Source organism: Synchiropus splendidus, chromosome 1, assembly GCF_027744825.2.
Source record: "Synchiropus splendidus isolate RoL2022-P1 chromosome 1, RoL_Sspl_1.0, whole genome shotgun sequence".
Classification (NCBI taxonomy): domain Eukaryota; kingdom Metazoa; phylum Chordata; class Actinopteri; order Syngnathiformes; family Callionymidae; genus Synchiropus; species Synchiropus splendidus.
The window spans coordinates 9585749-9611300 of NC_071334.1; the positions used below are offsets into that span (position 1 = coordinate 9585749).

Below are 25552 nucleotides of genomic sequence, written 5' to 3' on the forward strand. Positions count from 1 at the left end.
ACAGGTAAATTTAACTTGAAAAATTGTTGCTGTTAATAACTTAAATAGAAGAAGTAGTAGTAATTTGTCAATCGTCAATTTGTCTTTGTAGTCAAACAGATGCATCCAATTGAATCTAGGTCTGTGATGGAGAAGAAAAAGTAAGGGGGTAAAAAAAAAAAAAAAAAAAAAAAGCACAAAGTCAAGGTGGAAATCAAGTTGTAAATACATTTTAGAGTTGTAACATATCATAAGAGCACCTTACATATTATTCTTGAATCAACATTTTTACAGTCCAACTGAATCCATGCATTTTGATTATTTTTAAAAGTGCCCACTTCTTCCGATGAGCTCTGTTAAAAATCAGTTGCATTTTTTTCCTCCATGCATCCTATAAAAAAAAAAGCAGAGCCAGAGGATCAGAAAAACCTTCTTTAAAATAGTCATAATCATATACTTGAGTTCATGTTTATAGTCATCCGATTGAAATTCTCAGCACAGCAATGGGGGGGAAAAAGAAGCCTGTCGGGATAAATAAAAAACAATTTGAAAATACCTTACAGTGGACTTGAAATGTTATTCTTATGGAGATAAAAGGCAGGTGCAGTTTCATATTTAGTCCTTTGAACAACTTTGAAATCGACACCAGAATAGCAATACCATTCACACTCACTGTAGAACGTTGGGGTTTTGTGTCAGGCGTCCACTTTGTAAACCAAAGAGCGCTCTCTTTCAAAGCTCCTTCGGTTTCACTCGGACAAGTGGAGAAGTAGATGAACCCATCTCATTTCCCCCAAAACCCGTGATGACCGCAGCTTTTTTTGTTCCTTGCTGTAATCGAATTAATCCCTGGCATGACGTACCACAGGCAGGTAGGGAGCGCGGTGGAAGGAGGACCGTTACGCAGGTTGTCATGACATCACCGTGGGCTGGCTATAAAACTCCGTCCACGGATGCACTGACTCTAGAGGAACACTGAGGGAGCTCAGGAGGAAACGCACGCTGGTCTTTGAACAGCTGATTGGCTCCTGTTTTGGCGACCCCACTCTGAGAAAAAAAAGGAATCCATCCCAAAATGAACTTGTCGTACTTGGTGGCTTGTGGACTTTTGGTGACGCTGCTTTCAGTGAGGATTGGAGCGAAACCTTTATCTCAAGCGCAGCAGAAGGTAAGAAATATTGAGCTTTCAAACCGTCAAGTTAAGTGGCAAATTTGCGCATCGAGAACTGTCGATTAAAACCCACCAAAATATACGCTCAGTTATTTGGTTGCTCTATTAAAATAACGTTTGTTTTGATCCGTTACATTTAGATGAGTAAAAGCCAACTCGGAGTAGAAATTAGAAATCACATGTACCGTAGTTTTAGAACAGAAAATGCGCCTTTACGCGCTAAATTGCAACAACCGATTCATAGTTTCATTCATTTATTCTTCACTTTATCAATCGCCAGCGCTGTTCACACTTCAGATTTACTCATTAATAGCCCACGCAATGTAAAATAAATCCATCAAACACGATACAACACATCGTTTTGAAACTTAATTAGCGCGTAAAGGCAACGATGCGCACACACTTAACAGCGATTTTCTTAAACATAAACGTGTCCTTCATTTGAAACTGACTCTCACACTTCACCTGTTAAAGAGTCTGCACGTTTCCATTTCGGATTTTAGTCCAATTGTTCAGTGAAATTTCGTAAAATCTGACCAAACCAACGTGCGTAAAGTATCACGACACGCGTGATTTACGAACATTTGTTGATCTAAACCTTTGTTATCTTCGGTTTCAGTCCTTAAGAAGTTTGCTTGGAGAGGAGCTGGCCGAGTTTCTGGAGTCTGAGGAGAGGGACCGGCGGATAGAAGCTGTGCGCTCTCGGATACGGTTACTGCGTGATTTACGCATGGACACCCGGGCCAGAGGGATGTGGGCTCGACTCCTCAACGACCAACCCACACCGAGGAGGCATAAACCTGGCACCAAGAAAGGTGCCTCGTCGTCGAGGAGCGGCTGCTTTGGACACAAGATGGACAGAATAGGAACCATCAGTGGGATGGGCTGCTAGTGTTGGTGGCAGTTGTGGGATGGTGAGTCTTTTTCAACCTTGGTGGAATATTAGATAAGATATGGCGGTGGGATCAGCCTCAAAGATTGGAGACCATTGAGTCAGAAAATATCTGAAAGTCGAGAAGGTTCTTCTCACTTGCAGCGAAAGCACTTGTTGCATTGTTTGCAGATGACACTGCGTTGTTGTTGCAGCTTTTTGCAGTAGTTTTAACTGACACAGCAAATTAATATCAAGTTGTTTGGCTCTTTGTACATACACAGAATGGGAGTTTTTATATCACAGTTTAGTTGTTTGATGTTGTTCGGGAGGAAACCAGAGTTCACCTGAACTCCCCGAAGTCAGACTTTTCTAACACACTTCACGGAGCATCATCTAATGTCTCCCTTTCTTTCCCCTTACAGATTTCTGGACGATAGGTCAGAACAACATCGGTTTGTTCTCACCTGAGGGGGAAAACTCACCGGATTTTCGGTACGAAAGTCACCATGACCAGCATAAACAGAGACTGAGATGACAACGCTACAGCTCCCCTCATACACATGCAGTATATACGACGAATATGCAGGCGCACATACATATGTGTACCTAACAACACCAGATGCTCACCACATGCCGAACGACGACGTAAAAATAACAAAAAAAACAAAACTGCAATGCTGTAAATTGTTGCTGCTGCTGCTGTACATCCATGTACTTCATCTTCCCCTGCATAAATGTATTTATGTTTAAAAAATACTATTTATATGTTTATAAAAAAGAGATATTTATAAATATGAGTTTTATTTATGTAACATTTTGAAAATGGATGCAAAATGCAGGTCAACTCTGTAACTTTTGTTTCATCTTTTGTCACAAATAGTTGTACATGTTTAAGAAAAATGATAAAAAGAACATTTCATGTGCACCTATGTCAGTTCTCCGAGGGTTTTGTGTTCACCTTTCTCATCATTATTGGAAATAATAATGCTGATTGATATTAATATTCAACATAGGAATATTTTTATACATAATTATGACAATAACATAAAGTGATGTAGTATTTAATATGGCTTCTAATCAAAATGGCAACTCTGATCTACAATCTGAGTTAACAAGTTAACAAGTGTATTTCACAAAGAAGATGAAATGTCATATAGTTAGGGATGACATGGCTGTTATCAACACTGTCCGATAGACGGCGACATTTCCCACTAACCTGCATCTAAACGCACCAACTTCAGACACCTGTTTGTGTTTGGACTTCAAGAATAGTGAGAAGAAAAACAGTTATAATAATAATTCATTCGACATAAAACTCCCAAGACTTGATAAACACAATCAAGATATGAGTGCATTAACATTATGTCAGAAAAAATATATAAAGTCATTTCAACATGAATAAAGATTTTAAAAGATGCAACATCACATTATATGTGATGGATTTGCCAGATCTCTCTCTCTCTCTCTCTCTCTCTCTCTCTCTCTATATATATATATATATATATATATATATATATATATATATATATATATATATATATATATATATATATATATATATATATAAGAACTATGCAGGTAGAAGTTTCACAAAAGCATCCACATTCACAGAGATAGTTTTGCATGGTAGTTGTAACAAATTTAGAGCAAGAAAACTATCATGACAAAAGTATTGGGTTTTCTTCTCCTTCAATTAGTTATTACATGAAAGTGGACAAATAAATGGGGGAACCCTGCAACACTTGACAGAAAGGTGGATGGATGAGTGAGTGGGTGGGTGGACATACATGAAAGCAAATGTCTTCATTTTTATTTACAACTTAATACTGGCCCTAAAACCCTCATTCATCCCAACTACTGCAAAATCATATTTTATTCATCCATTTCACTTTCGATATCGTCACTTTTAAGTTGCCCCAGACAAACACCTTGCATCGGTGCATTCACGAATGGTTGCTTAAGTGTAAAGTTTGTTTCAAACCAGAATGGAAGCTTTTAGCTCAGCCATTTAAACGTGTATCTTTAATGTCTTGGGGGTCTTTTGTGTCTTTGTTGTCGTTGGCTGGTGCGACACGTTGAACCTGTGGGACAAATATAAAGGAGTAATCTAACACTGCCAGAGAATGGAGCGTGATCAACAGCCAGGTATGTGAAGCTCTTGAAGAGCCAATGAGGACAACTTCCATCATGCAAGTTGATCACACCCACTGAGATTTTTCTTCACATCCATGAGGGAAGTTGACACATTAACCACAATAAAGCTTATGCCCAAAGGACCATCTTGAAGCAGATAGTCGCACTTAGAAGTTTGAATTTTGAAGAAGCATTTCATTTCATCAAAGGGCTGATGAAGAGGAATATAATTCTCAAATATTACAGCAGTTTAATGTGCCTCCTTTTCTCCGCCAACAGCAGATGCAAATCTGGGATGACGTCATGGTGAGGCTTGTGGACGCCAGTGGGGCTCATCCATCACCCGGCCTGGCACCTTCAAATATTTAAGGCCATTAGCACACTTTTAAACTTTTAACTAAAACAATATCGACATCGTCCCAAAAAAAATATTACAGAGGAGGATTTCTCAAAGAATTTACTGCCCACTTTAAATCTCCGGAGTCGTCTGGGAGTTTGGCCAGAAATAGATACGCATTCTCCAGCGTAAATCTGCGACTCTTTTAGGAAGGGTTCAAAGACAATAGGAAGTTTCGAGTGGGCAGACACAGAGGGCAGGGAGCACATCTTTTTTTTCTTCCAGATCCTCAAGAACTAGTGCTAGTCACTTTGCTTTTGTTGTTGGTAAATGAGTGTGAAGTCACTCAAACCACTCAGAGGTGACTAGGGAGCCGAACATCCAGCAGGCCCGAGCATCATCAGTTATTATAAATTTAAATTGTGTGGTTTTATTTGAAGTATTTACTCTTATTCTTCAGAATGAACACAATGAGCCACATTTGGATGAGTTTCCATTTCTTCTTTCTATAAGATGATACTTTTTTTGCGCTCCTATGCACTTGAGGTTCATCTTTTCTATATCTATTGTATGAAAACAAGTCTTCAATCCAAGAACAGGAAGTACAAAGTGTGAAAAGGTGAAGCGTCCGAAGGTCTTTTTCCCACTGCGCCAAGAGACGCTTGCGCAGTGATGCGCTGAGGTCAGGATGTGAAACTCGACACTGCCTCTCTGTGGCTTCAAATGAGAACGATTTCACAGTGGTAATAGTTTTTTAAGTTAAGCTTTCGACGAAATCAAATTAGGTGTTTTATAAACACGGTTTCACAATTGCTTCTCGGCGGTTTTCATGCCCTTATCGTTCCCACAATGTACTGCAACAATAGAACTGTAGTCTGTGCAGCCGAAAACTCGGTTTAAACACGGTGACTTCATCACTGTAAATTGATTTACAGTTTTCGTTTTGACTTGCTCTCTTTGTGGGAGAGACACTATAGTATTGAACATGGCTTCTAAGAGCTTCATTCATGCCATTTCATCCCCATATTTCCACCTTTCAACAAATTGAGTTTACAAATTGGTGGATTAAGAGATTGACAAAATATATTGATAAAATAATATAATATTCAGAAAAACAATGAAGTACTATTTAATGCAAGACCAATGAACTTCATTATATAGAAGTGGATGAAACATAAGGTGTATTTTTCATGATCATCTTGAAAACGTTGCTGTTATCAATGTTGCCCAATAGATGGAGACATTGCACTAAAATCTCTCCTAATGTGCATCAAAACCGAAGAGGTTGACCTTTCTCATCAGCAACGCCAAGGACTTCAAACTTTCTGTGTAGGACATTAGGTAACGACAATTTTGACAACACAGTTGAAGTAGCAATAGTTTTGTCCACAGCCTTCTGAGAGGTGCTACATAAAAAGTTTTGTAATAATAATACATGCATGTAAGATGATCATACATTGTCAGTTAACTTAGTCCTGGTCGGGGTTGCAGGAAGCGCTGGAGCCTCTCCCAGGTCGCCAGTCCATCGCAGGGCACAAACACACCTGTGGGAGGAAACTGGAGCACCTGGAGAAAACCCATGTAGGCACAGGGAGAACAGACTCCACCTAGAATGGTCCAGCACCATTGCTCCACTTTGCCGCCTATAATAATATTAGTATTGTTATTATTACTTGAGCCATAGTAGGATAAATATTATTTATTTAATATTATTATTTGTAGTACTGCATTTTTTTTTGCCTTTGTTCAAAAGTACTTGAAAAGTTAATGGACAGATTGTGAAATTAGACACCAAACAAATTATTCAGATGTGGGAGTGGTCTGTCTGGGTCCAGGATTTTTTTTTTTTATTAAGGATACCTTGTCATTGGGAGATTGTGTTGGTGTGGACTGAAGCTGCTTGGCGGAGGTGCATTTATTGGTATTGTCGTGGCTGTGTGGTAGTTGGAGTTGTAGTGGCAGTAGCACGAGATTCTTGAGGCTGTGCTTTCAGAGCTAAGTGAGTGGGTGAGGCTGTTTGTTTTAAATCGATGTGAGGATATGCAGAGTGCAAGTTGAAAGATCAGAGAGGGCCATTCAGTGGAACACACTCCTTCATGAAGCTGGATCGGTCTTCACGACTCATGGCTGTTTGTTCAGGCAGAAGTCAATGGAGATGAGAGCTGGAGAAGTGTATTTGCTAAATAATACAATTCTGGCCACTGTCCTTTAACAACCCAGAGCATGAGAACAAGAGCCTCAGACTAGGAGCCACATCTGCCCCATTACCTTCCGCCGGTCTCATGAAATAATGAAGTTATTGATCAGTGACTGACACCACGTGGATGATCTAAACAGCTGCATGGGAGAGGAGGAGGACCCCGGTAGTTGCCCCACGTGCGGCCTGTTTCATTATCAAGTCATGATTTCCAATGCGTGACACCGTGCTGCCTATATCCTCATATATTTTAGGAACGTCACAGATTAACATGATTATTATTTGAGGGAGAAAGAGAAAGAAAAAAAAGTAATAAACTTGCTTCGAATCCGCGTGGAGGAAGAGCGCGGTCACGATGGGACCTTCCTCGCTTGTGATTGGACAGCGCGGTCATGTGGGCGGTTCGGCGTGAGCGCGCTTGCTAAGAGAGTAGGCTGCGCGTCGTGCTCGCCCGTCTTTCCTCTCGACTTCCTCCCAGAAGCGGCCGAGCCACGTGTTTCTGTTAGCAAACCCCATTTATTGTCTCCTCCAGAACACGGTTTTTTGTGTTTCGCTGAAACACACAACAGCACCATGGTGAAGTTAGCGAAGGTAAGGCGACATTTTGTTTTATTTCCCCCCCCGACTTTTCTGCACGCCATGTTTACGCACGCGGCCTTACTGCGTTTTTGAATGAATGGGTGGAAATGTCCAATATTACCCGTCTGCGTGTGGCTTATTGGCAAATACATGCGGTTTTCAGTTGAATGCAGGCGTGTGTTGTCTCAACTGTGAGTTCTGGTTGCGTAAGAATTGAATGTTTCGTGCTCTCCGAGTCAGCCATGTTTGTTCGGCTCCTCTGAGGTTTGGCCTACTAAACCTAAATCCGATTCAAAATGGCATTCGTGCGCGTTCTCGTCTCGAGCGTTTCAGTGGCAGACGAATGAAAAACAAAACCCCTGTTGCCATTTTGTGTAGAAATTGTCACTTTTGAAGAGCTCGCATTCCTGGCTGCCATGTTACAGCTCTAGCACGCGCTCATCCATGTCCATGACGTGTTGCTCATAGATGGGCCGGTTTGTTTGATCTCCCTTTTGTCCTGATCCACTGACACACTGGTAGCCCTCTTTTCAGTGCGCCACCCATTTAAAAAATATAGACATATGTATTTATTTTTTTAGCGTTAATAGTAGCACGCATGCTAACCCCATGTGTTCCACGTGGGGTTGACTCCGCCCCACGTGGACCGGAGCGTCCGAATCAAAAATGGTGGCGCATGGTTCAAAACTACATCTTGGCTCGCGTTTTTCCGCTTTCATATCTATTATTGTCACTTTTACAGGCAAATAATAAAGCAGCCGCACAGAAGAAAAAGGCTCCTCCACCCCCAAAAGATGTTGAAGAGTCGAGTGAGGAAGAAGAAAGTGAGGAGGAAGAGGCAAGTTATGCACTTAGATTAGTTTGCTTAGACTCTAGTTGTTTTTCTAACGTCATTTCCCCATAACTTTTTCCACAGGTTCCACCTCCCAAAGCAGCAAAAAAGGCAACTCCTGCTAAACCCGTGAAGAACGGCACTCCGGCTAAAAAGGTTGAAAGTGAAGATGATGATGATGACGACGACGACGACGACGGTAGGTTTTTTCACATCAACCTATTATAGGGAAATTAATATTTTCGTATCTTATAGCAGTGGTGGCTTGAACTTGTATTTTGTGATGACATTTCCACATGAAGAGACATGCCCGAAATCAGGGGTTCCTAACCTTTTTGATCTTGGGGTCCACCATTTTTTCAGGTTAGGATTAGAACTGATTCATTACTCCTGATATCATTTGTGATCAGCCATATTTAATCTACTTGCACGTAAACAAACCGAAACCTTGTGACATGGACATGAATCCATACGGTCATCGCAGATATTTGTCATCCAAAAGACCAACCAGCAGCAGATCAAATTTACTGAAGACCAAAGGGAAAAAATACCATTGATGCAGAATGTTGAGAAAATTGAAAGAAAAAAAAAAGAATAAAAATCATGTCTAAATATCACTAAATAAAAATATATTTAAACTTCAAAGAAGATAAGCAAATTGTAAATGAAAGTGTCGCCACAAAATTTTCCAATTTTTAAAACCGCTTCAACAGGTGCTTTCATGAACAGTTTTTACTGTTGAGGGGGAGCAGCACCACTTATCGTTCTTTTTCTTTTCAAGAACTTCTTCACAGTTGTTAACTATCACAGATCTGCAGCTGTCAAGTCAATTCGGTGACTTGCCACCATCACTGTCTCACAGCCCAAATGTGTAAAACAAAAAACTTGGCGGCCCTCTAGGAGGCGCTCACGGCCCAAATGGTTAAGAATGACTGACCTAAATCCACACACACATATATATTCAACTGACGGTGAATAGTTTTCCTTGCTTGGGTTTCTGCTGCCTCTTCGATGACAGTTGTGATGAAGTTTGTCAATGCTGAAAGCGTGTTTCCTCTTGTCAGATGAGGATTTGCCAACTGAATCGCCTCACATGGCGATACTGATTTGCTCTCATGATTTTTAACAGATGAATCTGAGGAGGAGGCCCCGCCACCTAAAAAAACACCTGCAAAAACCCCACCTGCCAAAAAGGCTCCTGCTCAAGAAGAAGAATCTGATGATGATGACGACGACGATGATGATGGTACGTTTTGCCTCATTACAAGTGATTCAAAGTGTTTGTGTGCACCCTCCTTTTCTTGGCATGCATGTGGTCGATCAGTACTCATGTGTGTAATGTTCGGAGGAAGAGCAGCTGCAGTGCTATGTCTTCGGTGCTGGTGTGTTTGTCGTCCACCAGTTCTATCCTCAATCGCTGTGACACGATTCTCCTTTAGTCAAGTATGTTTTTAATCGCTCTCTCAATTTTAAAGAGGAGTCAGAAGAAGAGGCCCCGCCCCCAAAGAAGGCAGCCAAGCCAGCAGCAAAGCCGGCTGCCAAGCCTGCTGCTAAGGCTAAAGCAGCAAAGGCTAAAGCAGCTAAAAAGGAGTCATCTGAGGAAGAGGATGATGAGGATGACGACGAGGAGGAGGCACCACCTCCCAAAAAGGCAGCCAAACCTGCTGCTAAGCCAACCCCAAAGGCAAAAGCAGCTAAGGAGTCATCGGAGGAGGAGGATGACGACGACGATGAGGAAGACGAGGAAGATGGTACGAAGCTGTCTGTTTCTTTATGTGTAATTCAAGGGTGTTTGATGATCAACAAGGGACTTAATACTGACATATGATGTCACCTGTTAAGACTCTGACGCCGCTGGGTTTGTTTTCCTGCTGTAATGTCAGGTGTGCATGTTACAAATTTTCTTCATTCAAATTCAGAAGAAGAAATGGACACAACTCCGGCTCCAGCAGCTGCCAAGGCCAAGAAGGCTGGTATGGTGAAGGCCAAGGAAGAGTCGGAGGAGGAGGAAGATGACGACGAGGAAGATGACGATGAAGAGGAGGATGAAGAAGATGAGGAAGAGGGCAAGTGAATCTCCTTAATGTTTCCTCATCTGCTCCCCCATAATTTAACACACCTCTGCATTTAGTAGTGTCTGATTCATACTGTTGTGTTGCAAGTTCTAAACAAATTATGCTAAAGAAACCCCACAAAAGCATGTTAATTGTTGCGATTGTGAACTCTTCATCCAAAGAACAAGGGCTTCTATTCTAGATCCTTTGAGCTGTAGTGCTTTGTGTCAACTGGCAGCAAAGATGACCAGGCAAAGAACACAGCCTGGTTTTGTGTGCACCCTCCTTTTCTTGGCATGCATGTGGTCGATCAGTACTCATGTGTGTAATGTTCGGAGGAAGAGCAGCTGCAGTGCTATGTCTTCGGTGCTGGTGTGTTTGTCGTCCACCAGTTCTATCCTCAATCGCTGTGACACTCGATTTTCCTTTTGTTTGGATCTGCTGAACATTGGTGAAGCAGTTTCTCATGTGGGTTCATCATGCTTGTCAACAGAAGCCGCCCCCACTCCCGTGAAGAGAAAGGCAGACAAACAGAAGGAAACGCCACCTTCCAAGAAGGCCAAGACAGACGGAGAAGGTGGGTTTGGTTCTGTTTCGCTCGACACCTTGGCTTCATGATGATCAACAAGGGACTTAATACTGATGTGTGATGTCACCACTTGTTTTTTCTGAAACCTCAGTTTCACTCTACAGCCTGCATGTGCCGTCCAACCTGTGTATAAAAGGTGCTTTTTTTTTTTTACATTTCCAGGCTTCTGCGTTTATGTTGGCAACCTGAACTGCAACAAGGACTTTGACGAACTCAAAGCTGCTCTCAGGAAATTCTTCTCTAAGAACGAGCTGGAAGTCGCTGATGTCCGATTGGGTGGATCGAAGTAAGAAGTCCTTTCGGTTTCCTCTGTTTTCCATGTTCGTATGTACGATTAAAGCTTTCCTTTGCTTGGCAGGAAGTTCGGTTACGTGGACTTTGCATCAGAGGAGGACATGCTCAAGGCAATTGAGCTTAGTGGCCAGAAGATCCTCGGTCAGGAAGTGAAGCTGGACAAGGCCCGAAGCAAGGACAGCGCACAGACAGACAAGAAGGGTAAGGGTTCAAGAGGCTGTGGTCCTCTGAGGGGTTTCTGATCACCTGGTTTCTTTGTGTCTAGAGCGGGACGTCAGGACACTCTTCGTCAAAAACCTTCCTTTCTCGGCCACGGCTGATGACCTGAGGGAGCTTTTTGAAGATGCAGTTGATGTGCGTGTCCCACCAGGACAAAACGGATCCAACAGAGGGTATGTGCTTCTGGACCTGAAGCCTGAGTCGATCGAGCAACTGACCACACGTGTCTTCTAACAGAATTGCCTACATCGAGTTCAAAACTGAGGCTGAAGCTGAGAAGATGCTGGAGGAGACGCAGGGGGCCGACGTTCAGGGGAGGTCTATCATGGTGGACTTTGTAGGGGAAAAAAGCCAGAAAGGAGCCAGAGTGCCAGGTGAGATCATAAATCCTGCTTTTGGTGCCTTCTGTTTGGTTCATCGCTCTTTTTTGTCCCAACAGCTGGAGGCCCTGTCAGCAAAACACTGGTGGTGAATAACCTGTCGTTCAGCGCCACAGAGGAAGTGCTTCAGTCGACGTTTGAGAAGGCGGTGTCCATTAGGATCCCACAGAGAGACGGCAGACCTAAAGGGTCAGTTCCTCCATTAGTTTTGCAGGTGCGCTGCCTTCTCATGAGCTCCTCAGAGTCCTGCCATGACTCTGTACGGATTCGCACGAGAAGCAGATGAATGCACTGGTTGAACGACACGCCCGCTCCTCATGTGGGTGCTGCATAACCCTGCAGCGCGACAGCACCATGTTTGTCATTCAAATAACCTGAAAGGGTAGCACACTCTGCTTTTCTTATGGCTTTTGTTTTGGCCGCAGGTTTGCGTTTGTCGAATTTGAGAGCACAGACGACGCCAAGGAGGCGCTGGAGAACCTGAACAACACTGAAATCGAAGGGCGCTCCGTCCGACTGGAGTTCAGCCAGAGCAGCGGAGGCAGAGATGGCGGTCGAGACGGCGGCAGAGGAAACGCTGGTAGGTTTCTGCCGCACAGACACGACCGACCAGAAGTGATGACACATTGACCGACTTACACTCTGTGATGATTTCATGATAGTCAAGTCCTGATCTGGTCGTCTCAACTCCACACAGTGATGTTGTGATGTGGCTGTTTTCAAGCAGAGGGTGCCCCCTGCTGAGCTATGGACAATGTTTCATGAAGCCTCGTCACTCCATCACTGGCTCAGGGTGTTTGAGACTGGAGCCTAAAGCAGCGCTGAACCTCAATTTGTTCCTTCCTCAGGTCCCACAAAAACCCTCTTTGTCAAGGGTCTCTCAGAGGACACGACAGATCAGTCACTCAGGGAAGCTTTTGAGAGCGCGGTGGGAGCCAGGATAGTCACAGACCGAGAAACTGGATCTTCTAAAGGGTGAGTTGGGCCGATGAGATCCCGCCTGTTGGTCTTCTCGTGAGCACTGTCCTGTCAGCCCGTGGCAGTGGATGGATTCGCATGAGAAGTAGAGCGACGTCACAGTTAAACCGGCAGCTTCCGCCATGGGAGTTGCCCATGTCTGATGTGATACAGCCACACTTGGCTCGACGCTTATTTCCCGTCCTAACCTGTGGTCTTCCTTCAGATTCGGCTTTGTGGACTTTGACAACGAGGACGACTGCAAAGCTGCCAAGGAGGCCATGGAAGACGGCGAGATCGACGGCAGCAAAGTGACGCTCGACTACGCCAGGCCCAAAGGCGAGGGAGGCTTCAGAGGAGGACGTGGCGGCGGAGGCTTCGGCGGCCGCGGCGGCTTTGGAGGAAGAGGTGGCGGCCGCGGAGGCTTCGGTGGCCGAGGAGGCGGCAGGGGAGGACCTCGTGGTGGTGGACGTGGACGAGGAGGCTTCAGAGGTGCTTGTGGTTTGAATGTTAGAGAACTGGAACCAACAAGTTGCTCATTGTTTGCTTTATTTTCAGGTGGACGAGGTGGAGGCGGCGGCTTCGGAGTCAAGCCCCAGGGAAAGAAGATCAAGTTTGACTAAGTTGATCCAATTTTTTGTCTTTTTTTTTTTTAATTTTTTTTTTGTTTTTTTTTTTTGGAAAGGACTCTGGTTTCATTAATCTTCAGAGCTTTTGGACATTCCAGAAAGCGTTGTTGATGTATTTAACTTGTAAAAGGGCATTTTAGCCCTTTCTTTAGAGCCTAGAATCCTCCGTCACCTTCCTGCGCCAGACTCGCCTCCCGTGACCTTTTCAGCTGACGTACTATCTGAACGCCCCCAACGCAGCCCTCCTCCCCCGAGGGAGTCACGTGACATGGCCTGGCAAACTCGTTTGCTGTGAAAACCGCTCGTTTCCTTTCTGATACATTGTGTAAATTTAAAACAGTTTGTATGATTTACTTTTACCTTTTGTAAAAAAACAAAACCCAATACACTTGTATCCTTGTTTATTTTAATTTCCTTCTGCCGTTCTGTTGAATTTAGCTACCATGTTTTACTGTAATGTGCAAAGCATATTTTGATAGATTTGAGTGTTCTCAACAAGTGGGATGTTTGAATGACAAGTGCTTTGTCATGTTTGTACAGTGAGCAGTCACTGAGTTGATTGACAAGACCTCTTATCTATGTATGTTTGTAGTGAATGAACAGTTTTGTTCTGGAAATATCAGTGATTTTCACTCGGTTGAATAAACCCTGTAGGTGGTGATTTTTACATTCCTACTCTGTTGCTTTGCAGTCACGTGACATGCAGCGTTTGAGGCCTTCGCGTGTATACATCAGTAGCAGTGTATTAACTATGTCCTCCCTGTAGAGGCCACTGTCAGCTAGAAATACAGGCACCAACACGAGATACAGTATAACAAAGAGGTGCAGGGTGGTGCCTCCTGCCCAACTTCTGGCATAACCACGTGTTTGCTGGTCACCCTGACCTCTTCACATTGGCGTCCAGTTGTTTCGTGGCCTCTCACATCTTTACCCTTTGTGGATTCAGAATAGGGGGTTGCTGGCTCCTCGGATCGCAGCAGTCTCCTGTCTGTCCACACTGTCGTCCTCCTGGTCGCTTCAGTCGACCTAAAGAGGCGACTGCTCCAGGATCATCTGCCAAATGATCTGCTCTTCCTGAATCCAGCCTGTGGGTCGACCACGTCAGTGATCCTGTTGAGGACAACTATTTCAGCACTTGCCTGGGGTTGACTCCATAGTTGGAGCAGGAACTAAGGTCACCCCCTTTTTTGGAAGTTGGATGAGGCGGCCCTTCTCTGGTGGAATGTCTTCATCGTCCCAGATGATTCCGAATCTCCACAGAGGTCACCTCATCTGCAGGAATGGCGTCTGGCCCGACTGACTTCTCATTTGGCCTTATCCATTGCTTCTGATATGGCATCACAAAATATAGCAACTGGCTGGATGGAGTTTGGAGAAGCTGAAAATGCTCTGCCCACCTGCGCTGTTGTTCTCACCCTGGAATAGTTTCCACATCTCTGACTGTCCAGGGCCAATCTGGATGGTCTTTTAATGTTGGCCTTCATCTCCCTCATTCTGCCCTTTTGATCTTCTGCCTCTGCTGCCAGTGTTTCCTAATGGTTCTTAACCGTATACTCTTAACTAATTCTGTCAGCTTGTTTTCTTCTTTTTACCTCGTGCCTCCTGGCATGTTGGTGTTAGTGCCTCTTTGATGCTCTACCACTCTTCATCTGCAGCCTCTCCCTCCGTCTGCTGCTTCACAGTGGTCATGTGTCCAATGGTGCTCCAACCTCTCAGAGATCTTCTGAACTTCTTGGTCAATCTGGTTCCGATTCATCAGGTCTTCTTCTTAGGAAGAAGCTCCCACGATGACTAGGCTTGTAGTGGTACTCGGGTTGGCAAATCTCTCCTCATTCTCACTCATTTCATTCAGCGGTGGAAGTACTGTAAATACTGTCTTAAGATAAATGTGACCCTTGAGCTTTAGTCCTTGGATGTGAAAAGTACAGAAGCTCAAGGGTCACATTTACTTTCACCAAATGAAATTTTCAAATAAGTTTATTTTTTACTTTTACTCGAGTAATACAGTACTTCCACCACTGAATGTGAGAAGTACATGTCGTACCCTCATGACCTCATCTCAACCGAGACCTAACAGAAATGGCGGGCTATGTTTGACCTATTGTACCAGTTCTGCATTTTACGGCTGTTCTCCACTAGAGAGCGGTGTCGGCTAAATACTCCAGGTCTGAGTTGGAGCACGCATTTCCTTATGTTCAACCGCGCATTTTTAGCACGTTCACTCACATAGCTTCTCACTTTTTCCTGTCATTTCCATCAGTATTTGGTTTCTTTTCTGCGGTTTGCACAAAATATATCTTAAAGTCTTTGAATTCTTATTAAATACATTGAATAATCCAACTAATCTTTACAAATCTGCTCATTTAAAAGCTCTCTAAAGTTGCCCCTGAGTGACTGTGTGCGCGTGCCTGTGTGTGACCTGCTGGTGACCTACCCAGGCTGATCTCCTGCCTCTCACCCAATGACCGCTGGGATCGGCACCAGGACAGAACTCATGTCCATCTGGAGTTTGATTGAAAGACTTATTTGAAGTTTGGCATCTACGCAGAGAACACGCTCCTTTACTACCTGGTTTGTTGGGGGGGCAGCAGCCAGTCACAATGGATCTTTGTCAGATCGGCGGTGTCCTATAGCACGTACGTCCGCTGAAGATGGCCTCGCTCCACATGGTCGGACTGAGAATGTATGTCTGTCTGTCTGTCTGTCTCTCTCTGATTTCAAGTGACAACATCTGCACTGCTCATAGTAGTGTTATTATGACTGTTTCAAATGCAGTAGTTGCAGATGTAGTACGTCGTTTTTGAAGCACCTTGCAGTATTTGCTGGTGGCAGTAATACATGTATTTGTTACAGACTTAGTCACAGTAATAATAGTAGTTGTAATAACATTTGTAGTTTAAAAAAAAGTGAGTAGTAAAACATAATACAGTGATCTGCATAGTATTTGTTGTCCTTATAATAGCTGTGGTAATTTCAGTAGTAGCCATCATTGTACAAAGAATTCAAGTATTTGGGCAATATATTTGTCAGCTGAGGTCTTGCAGTAGTGACAAGAATCATATTTGTCTCCGTAACACTGTAGTACTTGCTTGGGGTTGAAGTGGAAATAACAGTATTTATCGTACCAGTTTGCCTGGTATATTGTTATTGTAGCAGTACTAGCCATTGATGTCAGGGGGCGGCAAGAAATTGTAGCAGTGGAGGGAGAGGTAGTTGTAAAAGAAGTTTATGTACCACTACCATTTATGTAGACGTGGTAGTAATATTGCTGTCCTTGTGGCTGTTGTAGTCATTACACTTTACACAGTTAAAGACAGTGTAATTGCTGAGAAGCTTTTAAAATAGTGGACACAACTGCTGTTTTAGCGACGGTAGTCATATTGAAGTGTTTTCATGCATAGTTGTTAGGAGTAGGCAAAATAGTTACAGCGGCAGGAATGATGACGTAGTCACGGTGGTAACAGCAGTCCGTGTAGTTTTACTAAAGAAGTCTTCACAGTACTTGTAATAATTTTAAATGGACTGTTTTTTGCATTTGCAATAGTTATCTTAGAGAATTGTTATAGTTGTGATGATTTGAGGAACTGGATTTACAGTAGCAGGAGTTGTAAAGTATATGTACAAGTTGAGTTACTGGTAGTGCCGTTGTCACAAGAGATTATTACCAGTTATAAACTCTTGTTGTCTCAATAGCTACAATTGTATGAATAGCAACAGAAGTAACAGCTGTAGTGGTACTAGTAGTAGAGGAAGTAGTACTATTAGCAGAGGTAGTTGTGCCTGTAGCAAAAGCATCTATCATACTATACATACTACTTTAGTATCAAGAGGGTGAAAGTAATGTCACTTTGTTGTTATAGTACTAGTGACAGCAACTTTATCAGATAGCAGTAGTGGCTATTGGTCAAAGTCGCAGTGGTACAGTTGTGGTAACTGAGGTAGCAGTCACTCATACTGGAGTTAGATTCAGCAGCAGTGGTCAGTCCAAGTGGCCGTTGTAGTAGCTGTGCTCATGTCAGCAATAGAAGTAGAGTCAGGTGCAGTAGTAGTATTACACAGAGCCAACCCTCAGTCCCCAGTCGAGGAATGTTGTTTCTAATTTCAGCCCGTGCACCAGCAGGAGCGATGATGGTGTTCCTGCAGCCTTTGAAAAAAACCCCAAAAAGTAGAGGGTAGTTGTGAAAAGTGGCTTCTCCTTCAGGACAAACTACTGACTGCTGACATCAAACACTTCCTCCAATTAGGGACAACAAATATGCCCCCGCCGCAGTCGGCAGACTTGGAGTCACATATCAGCACAGCCGTGGGAAAACGGTCATGCACTTTGACCCCAGGCTGAAATCTCCCCACGACAGAGTGGAGAATGCCTTCGCTTTCCCGGCCATCGTTCAGGAAGCTGGCTGAAGATGTGTGGTAAACGGGAACCGTCCCCTCCAGTGCGCAACATTAGTTTCCCCCAACCCAGCATCAAGAGAAGAAAATGACTCGTAGCGAAAATGACTTATAGCGACAACACGACATTTATTTTTCATACTAGATTTCTTCCTTAAATTCATTCAAATTCAGATTTTCCTTTTATGATATATCTACTATTCAAAAAAATTTTTTTTATTGTAGATATATATTTTTTTTTCAGTATATATGATGCAATTTAATATCATTTTTTTTCTTGTATTATTACTTTAAAATCATGATATATTTATACAATGCAAAGTAAAGATAACAATATTGATTAAAAGAAGAAAAGCTATAAAATATTTGATCCAATTCCAAAATTCCGACTTTTTAAAAAAATATTTATAAATCATCTGTCGGTACAAAAACGATAGAGCATGCTAAAACATTTCCTACTTCATCAACCACACCAAATCTTAAGTCAGTATTTGGTTATCTGACTGAGTTCCTGATATCATGCAGATCTTTCTGAGTCAGTACAAAGACAGGTAGTCGGTGTTGTGGCTCCATTTTCTTGACAGCTGCAATTGTGCAAGAGTTGTGCGGGACAAAGACGCGGGCTGAAAGTGAGAAACCTCTTAAAGCTTCTCTTCTGTGCTGGCAAGTGCATCTCTTATGAAACCGGATCTCTGCTCTGCTATCGTTTCCTTTGTGTGACTTTATTGTGCTGACAAGGAACAACAGGTCGGTGGCTCTTTTGTCTTCTTGGTGCCGTCTTTGTTTTTGGGGCCGACTTTTAAATACCATCGCCGCTCGGTGTCCACCTTATTTTTGGGGCTAAACTGTCACAGGAGGAAGTCGAGATAAACAGTGAGAAATGTCACCTCTGACAGGTGCTTTATTCTTGCTGCCCCTGCTTCACATGTGTCTAACTTAAGGCCCGTGGGCCAAGGCCGACCCACCGAGTGAGTTCATGAGCCCAAGACAGCCTCGTGCGTGCATGGCCATCAGTTTGGTGCCAATCCCAACAAGCAAAATGGTCAGAAGCTCAACTTTACTAAATTATACCACTGAAATACTCAGAATATTCAATACATACATAAAGAATTGTGACACACGATAAAGGAGCGTGTATTTTTTGTGGTACTTGCACTGAACAATTCCAAAAATATCTAAGATTGTTTATTTTTAAATGCTATAACAATCTCTTTGCTCTGTAAATATGATTCAGATTCAGTTCAGACTCCGTAACTATTGAGACCTTTTCCTTGAAATGTGGATGAGGCTTCATGAAAGTGTCATCAGAGCTCAGTAGGTGGCGCTCTTGGATTAAAAATGATGCGAGGTTTCATCGAAAAAGTTGCTCAACTGAAAAGTGAACTCCAAAAATGACGACACTGTGTCATGAAGCCTCGTGAGCCCATCACTCGCTGTCGCTTTCATTACTAAATTACACTAAAATATTACACTTAAAAATAAATGTATTAAAATCAATTTTTACTAAACATGAAACATTAATAGTCATGAAAATTGTGGGTGAAACTGACCTGCAAAATACTTCAGAGCTGTTGCTTGTTGATGATGTCATGCGACTCAGTCTCAAGCGTGTTTTTGGTTGTTTTTTTTTACTACTAAATGATATGAATGAACAATGTTAAAGCCCGACCTGTAACCATGCAGATAAAATAAGGTGGAATAGATGAAGAGCCATTCTATCTATGAAAGAACGTCTGGAGCTGCATCACATTCCAAAGGATCATCTGTTGTCGACAAAATTCGCTAGTCAATATTAATTTGAAATTGAAATCAATTTTAATAGTAACAATAACAATAAAACATCACCAGATTTCATCATTAATAGGCGACAGGCCGGACATAACATTTAAAATGTTGCTTTAATATGTTATGAAACAATGGAAACAAATGTACCAGCAATGTAGCTGGAAAGGTTATGACTGACCCTTCCTCCAGGGTTGTGTGCACTTTATCCACAACGCTGCTGCCATCTGCTGTCCCACTTCATAGTTCACATACTTAAAAATGTATCTGAACTATCTGAAAAATGTAACTGAATTAACAGAAAAAAAATGAAGGACAATAATTTCAGTGAAACTCTTAGTGACGGTCTGTGATTTTCACTGCCACACTGATGTGAAGCTTAAATAGAACCTTTAATCTGTGTACTATAATATATACAGTATTTCCATATCTACTTTGACACGACCCACTGAGTAAACTGATAAAACCCTCAGTAAATCTCATTAATATTAACACATCACCTTCCAGGCCTTCAGGGACACGTTACTTCCAAACTCCGTCGTGTCACCGATACTCACATGTCACCATCGGACACTATTGTTCGCTGACCTCTTATAGATTTTCACACTGATAACGTGGCCCCGCGCGACAATCTAGGACACATTTGCACAAGACGTTCCTTTCCCATTGTTTATTTACAAATACCACGATGTACATTTGTCTTCACATACACGGTATATACATCACCAAATTACAACCCACACCTCGGTATCCATGGACCATGCTTTCAAAATAAATACAAACCCTCCAGCGCCCCCCTGAGGGACCCTTAAATACCCAATAATTCACCACACTCGTACCAGCAACATTTTTCTACGCGTGTAAACAATCTATCGATTTCTTGTCAAGTATTTCCGCACATTCACATCCAGAGACAATCCTACATGACCTTTAAGGTTCACAGTAGAGCAGAAGGAGTCCTGCGTCAAGTCGGTCACAGAGAGAGTGCAAGGACCCCTATCGGCAAAAGTACTACCATGTTGAAAGGAAGGAAGGAGAGAGGAAGGATTTTGATCCCAAATAATGAGGTAGTAAGAGGGAGGAAAAACTGTGGCCCAGCTGAGTGAAAGTTACCTAACATTCATAGGAGCGTCTACTTGTTCCTCACTGCCCTTACAAAAAAAGATACTCGTGGTTCTGTCCACCACTCGTCAGTGTTTTCCATTCACATTTTAGGATGTGCTAAATAACAAGGTAACAAGACGCAACGCAGTGCTGTGAGATCCATATAATTCTCTTGGATTTATGGTCCGTCCACATGTACCCAGAAAGGAGGGAACACTTCCTCAATCTTCTTTCTACCTGACTGTGAACTACACAGTCATGAAGCCTGTCAGCTTTGAACATTGAAGAAACGTTCAGACATTTCCTGCCGACTGGCTTTTAGCTAGTCGGGTGTCTGGGCGTCTGCAAAAGATGAAAAAATGGACGCCTCATTCTCAACCGTAGCTTGGCCGTCAGATTACGCTGGTATATGGCGGCATCTGGCGGCCAAACTACGGTCGAGAATCGGGCGTCCATTTTTTCATCTTTTGCAGACGCCCAGATGCCCCCCTAGCTAAAAGACTAGTGTTTCCACCGAGGGGTCTTGCTCTCAGTCAGCTATTCTGAAGAGTTGGAAGCACTTCGCTGGAGGTACCACAAGGGGCCAATAAGAGTACAGATGTCTGCAAATTCCACAAACTGTACGGGAGATAAGACGCAAAATGTGAGTTGTGACGGCAGGCATTGTTTTTAAGGGTAATTTCAAAAAGGTCTCATGAGACTTCATGAAACAGCGTCCTCATTTTCACTCTGTATGCTAAAATCTTTTAATTTGAAATAAAACCCACAGCGCTACTAACTAACTACCTACTGAGATCGGGAAATAACGACACTGTTTCATGAAGCTTCATCAGACAGTGCCATCTAGAGGGCTCTGAAAATGAGGACACTGCTTCATGACGCTTTAAGTTTAGCGGATTTGATGCAGACAATCGGAATAAATATTCTGTGAATAAAATTGTACTGCACTCGGGACACACCGGTGACCTGAGACCGACCTACCAGGACGACTCGGCAGAAACACGGCACATGAGTCCAAGCACCTGATGAAAGCCAAAAAAGACACCTGTGTTGCATATTTTAGTCACATCACAATAACTTCCTGTGTGAAGAAGAAGAAAATGACTGGAGCGATTTTGAGTACATGTGAACCCGCTACGTAGGCTATGAGTTAATGTACAAAAAGAGTTAACACTGTATCCATGGACATCCTTTGTAAATGTAAAAGGCACGCTCACGGCAGGACGGCAGCAAGACTGAACACGCAGGTGCTATTTTGTCATCCTTTGGCACAAGAGACTGCACACATTGCTCCTCGGTTGTCAACACTGCCATCACACACAAGCAGCTGCCTCCGATTCTGACAAGCACATTTGGATTGACCATTATGGCGTGTTTTGTTTCTATAGTATGAGAACGTTCAGCACCACTGGTGTTTGTGTGGCGAACGCTCCACACTACACAAGGTTGCTTGGATCAATGGAGCCTATACAAATTCATCTATAGGTAGAATCCCTGCAGTTTAATTTGGCCTTTGGTTTGAGTCCTCAAAAAGCAACGTGAGGTGAAGAAGATGCACAAGTTTTAGGATTTTGTTTGCTGACACATCCTTCAAAATTCCAAATAAATACAAGTGTAAAACAACGATATAATTTAAAGTCTTGAGGAACGTCCTCTGAATATTGCACTACTGCACAGACTCAGTAAATGCAAATACTGGCCTGATCCCGCTCTTCAGAAAGGAGAGTCAACAGGGTTGTGTTTTGGGGCGTCTGCATCAAGTCAAGCTATAGGAGCTCAACTTTCTGCGAGCAGACCAGGTCACTGTTGACTAGGTTCCACATGTGCATGAGGTCTGACGGGAGTAGTTTGTGCACGACGATCATGCTCTTAAAGAAACAAGGTTCTCTGTTCAGCTTGCTGGCTTTGTTTTTCACCAAGCCGAAGGTCTTGAAGGCGTTGTGCTTTATTGGCATCACCTCAAGCACTTCTAGACACATGCCTAAAAACACGTCGTCGATAGGATAAAGCTCCAGCGAGTCGGCCACCCTGTAGAGCCTTCTCGCTAAAGTTCCGCCCATCAAGAACCCACCTCCACCTGCGTACGGCGGGTAATGCGTCTTGTTGTACATTGCCAGAGGGATGTAGTACTTGTTTTCCTTTTTGCGAATGGGCTTGGCCTTGAAGATCACATCGCCCACAAAAAGATTCCCGCCATGTTTGCTGTTGTCCAGGAACTCAAAGATGTTCTCCACGCTGACAAACACGTCGTCGTCCCCCTTGAAGACGTAGCGCACATTCGGGCAGTACGTGTGGAACCACTTGAGGAAATGGGTCTCCTTCAGGGTGAGATTAAAGAAGCTGTCCAAGAAGTCCCACTGGAGGATGTCCCCATAGATGTAGTCCTCAAATTCAACCAACTTCTGATGGTTTGCTCGCTCCGCCTCATTGGAGGGTTTGCCGAGGAGAAAGACTGTTTTTATCCTCCTCCCATTCAGCACTTGCTCCTTACCCCATGTTTTCCGGATGACCTCTCTGCGGTCATGTTGGGTGGCCACGGATTTGATGACCATGAGCAGGTAGATGTCCCCCGAGCACTTCTCTGCATGGTTGAGCAGCATGGGAAAGTACCTGCAGTGTCGATAGAGCAGGAACTGCTTGAAGTTGCTCTCCAGGCCCCGGAACCAATCTTGGCCGGAGAGATTGAGGTTGGCGCTGCAGTTGGTGCCGCTCACGTCCCAGCTTCTTAGAGCGACGTCTTCAGAGATGCTTGGCTCAGGGGTGGTGGCGATCTGCAGTGGCGGGTGGTGCTTGCTGACTTTCCAAAATCCTTTCAGCCACTTGTTGGAGTCACGCGGGCCGGCTCCTTGAGAGGCGTCCATGCGAGCCAGTCTTTCCAACTCAAACGGCGCCCTGACGTTGACACTCCCTCGCTGGACGACTGTCAGCGCCACCACTGCCAGGAAGAACACGACACTCACCCTCTTGTAGACCCTCCAGCGATCTCTATTGTTCAACCTGGATGATGGAGAAGAAGACATTCTTAAAGAGGGAATGATGCCATGCCAGAGGATTTCATGCATGAGACAGGACCATCGGAGCATGTTGATAAGCTTTACATATCCTTCATTGGCCAAAAAGATGCACACAAATCAACAGCATACATAAATACACAACAGTACATAATACACATAACATAATAAATAAATAAATAACTGTCAATGAACAGGGTAGGCACTGCAGGCACTGGGCAGAAAGAAGCATGGAAATCACCCTGTGCCACCACAGTGTCCTGGAGGTGGCGAGACAGGTTGACCATCATGGATGGCAGCTTGGCCACAGTCCTCCGGTCTCCAACCCCCTCCACCGAGTCCAGCCCTGAACACAGCTGGCCCTTTTAACCCAGTCTGTCCAGCCTCTTTCTGCGTCTTTCCTTAACACTGCCTGCCCAGCAGACCACTCCACAGAAAATGGCTGATGCCACCACAGAGTCATAGAAGGTCCTCAGGAGCCTTCACTGTGCCCCTAAGGACCTCAGCCTCCTGAGCAGGAACAGTCTGCTCGGCCCTTTTCTGAAAGGAGCTTTTGAAAAGAGAGCGTTTTTAGTCCAGTCCAGTTAGTTGTTCAGGTGAACACCCTGGTACTGGTATCATGAAAACCCAATATTGGATGCAGGAGACTTTGCGGTGTTGTGCGTACAATTGTTCCATCAAGGTATTTCAGGAGAAAAACAGTGAAACTTATGAGTGGAGGAGTCTTAGCTTAAAAATATAAAAATGACTGAATAAGAGTTTCCAACCGAATAAATGTATGTTCTTTTAATATATATATATATATATATATATATATATATATATATATATATATATATATATATATATATATATATATATATATATATATATATATATAAGGACAAACAAATGAAAGTAAAGAAAAAAAAAATAGATGTGAAATCTCAGCGTATTACATGCCAATGACATTTCTAACCGCAATTTGACACGTGGATTTGCGTGGTTACACGGGAGTTTTAAGCCAGTGAAAGACTGGCTTCAGATCTCACAGCAAACACTTGACGGAATGCTGCTGGAAAGTGAAGCAGCCTGCGCCCTTCACAGGCTCCCGTTTCCACCGCGTCATGCCGGGGCTCGTCCCTCACAAGGAGACCCCCGGAGACACTCCCATGTGGGCCCCTCACCGCCGGACCGAAAACTTTGACTCACTCACATGTGGCTTTAAAACACAGTCCACCGCTACTTTGGCTCGAATGAACAGTCACTTCTTCTATTATAAAGGTGTTTGAATGGAGCGTCTTGATCATCACTATCGGATGATCAATGTCTTTTAAATCCAAAAAAAACGGTGTCAACCAAATACTTGTTTAAATCAACAAACAGTTATTGAACTTACATAGTAATGTGGCGTGGAAGGAAGGAAATACGCGTGACGGTCCGAGGCGGAGAAGTTGAACAAAGTTTCAGGCAAAAACGGAGACAAAAATCATTGCGGTCTGCAGCGAAGCTTGTGGAAAGACGTGTGCGAGAGAGCGCCTCGGGAGGTGTGTGTGCGTGTGTGTGTGTGAGCGCTGATCCCACTTGCTCCGCTTTTATCACCTCGGTCGCGACAAGCCACATCCTTTTACGCAGGAAGGAGTACGTGAACGCACCATCATCCAGACAGAGCGGTTTGCAGGAAGATTGTCCAACCTAAATGCCAACCCATCAAAACGGCCTAGAAATGAATTACTAAACCATGAAAGGCTACAAGTTTGGATGAAAATATTATTGTCGTTATTATTTCACGAAAACTGAATGAAATAAATTTAAACTTCATTGAAATTCAGACAGACAGACAGACAGACAGACAGACAGACAGACAGACAGACAGACAGACAGATAGATAGATAGACAGACAGACAGACAGACAGACAGACGCACAGACGGACGGATCGACGGACAGACAGACAGACAGACACATAGATAGATAGATAGATAGTTTTATTTTACAAATGTGGAAGCACAACTGTCCACTAAATGAAACATAGTGAAGTGGAATTTGAGCCATCTGATGA

At 43.5% G+C, this 25552-nt stretch overlaps 3 protein-coding genes and 2 non-coding genes across 5 annotated transcripts; 4 read left to right on the plus strand and 1 right to left on the minus strand.

The window, feature by feature from the left end:
* Positions 1-962: 962 nt before the first annotated feature.
* Positions 963-2858, plus strand: nppc (natriuretic peptide C). The gene is made up of 3 exons (XM_053851662.1): positions 963-1147; positions 1770-2064; positions 2447-2858. Exons 1-2 carry the CDS (start codon positions 1055-1057, stop codon positions 2040-2042), a joined length of 366 nt encoding a protein of 121 aa, XP_053707637.1. The 5' UTR covers positions 963-1054; the 3' UTR covers positions 2043-2064; positions 2447-2858.
* Positions 2859-7117: 4259 nt separating this feature from the next.
* ncl (nucleolin) lies at positions 7118-13899 on the plus strand. Its single transcript, XM_053870942.1, has 16 exons — positions 7118-7282; positions 8013-8108; positions 8187-8301; positions 9232-9348; positions 9578-9853; positions 10022-10168; positions 10650-10733; positions 10908-11031; positions 11104-11240; positions 11305-11431; positions 11496-11632; positions 11698-11827; positions 12064-12218; positions 12487-12613; positions 12822-13087; positions 13154-13899. Exons 1-16 carry the CDS (start codon positions 7265-7267, stop codon positions 13216-13218), a joined length of 2121 nt encoding a protein of 706 aa, XP_053726917.1. The 5' UTR covers positions 7118-7264; the 3' UTR covers positions 13219-13899.
* Positions 9394-9530, plus strand: LOC128752990 (small nucleolar RNA SNORA57). The gene has a single exon (XR_008413741.1). It is a non-coding gene; the product is annotated as a small nucleolar RNA SNORA57 (small nucleolar RNA).
* Positions 10438-10574, plus strand: LOC128752991 (small nucleolar RNA SNORA57). The gene has a single exon (XR_008413742.1). It is a non-coding gene; the product is annotated as a small nucleolar RNA SNORA57 (small nucleolar RNA).
* Positions 13900-20968: 7069 nt separating the features above from the next.
* b3gnt7 (UDP-GlcNAc:betaGal beta-1,3-N-acetylglucosaminyltransferase 7) lies at positions 20969-25040 on the minus strand. Its single transcript, XM_053885418.1, has 2 exons — positions 24892-25040; positions 20969-23499 (listed from the first exon to the last, which is right to left on the minus strand). Coding segments are annotated over exons 1-2 (1233 nt in total). The 5' UTR covers positions 24894-25040; the 3' UTR covers positions 20969-22268.
* Positions 25041-25552: the final 512 nt, after the last annotated feature.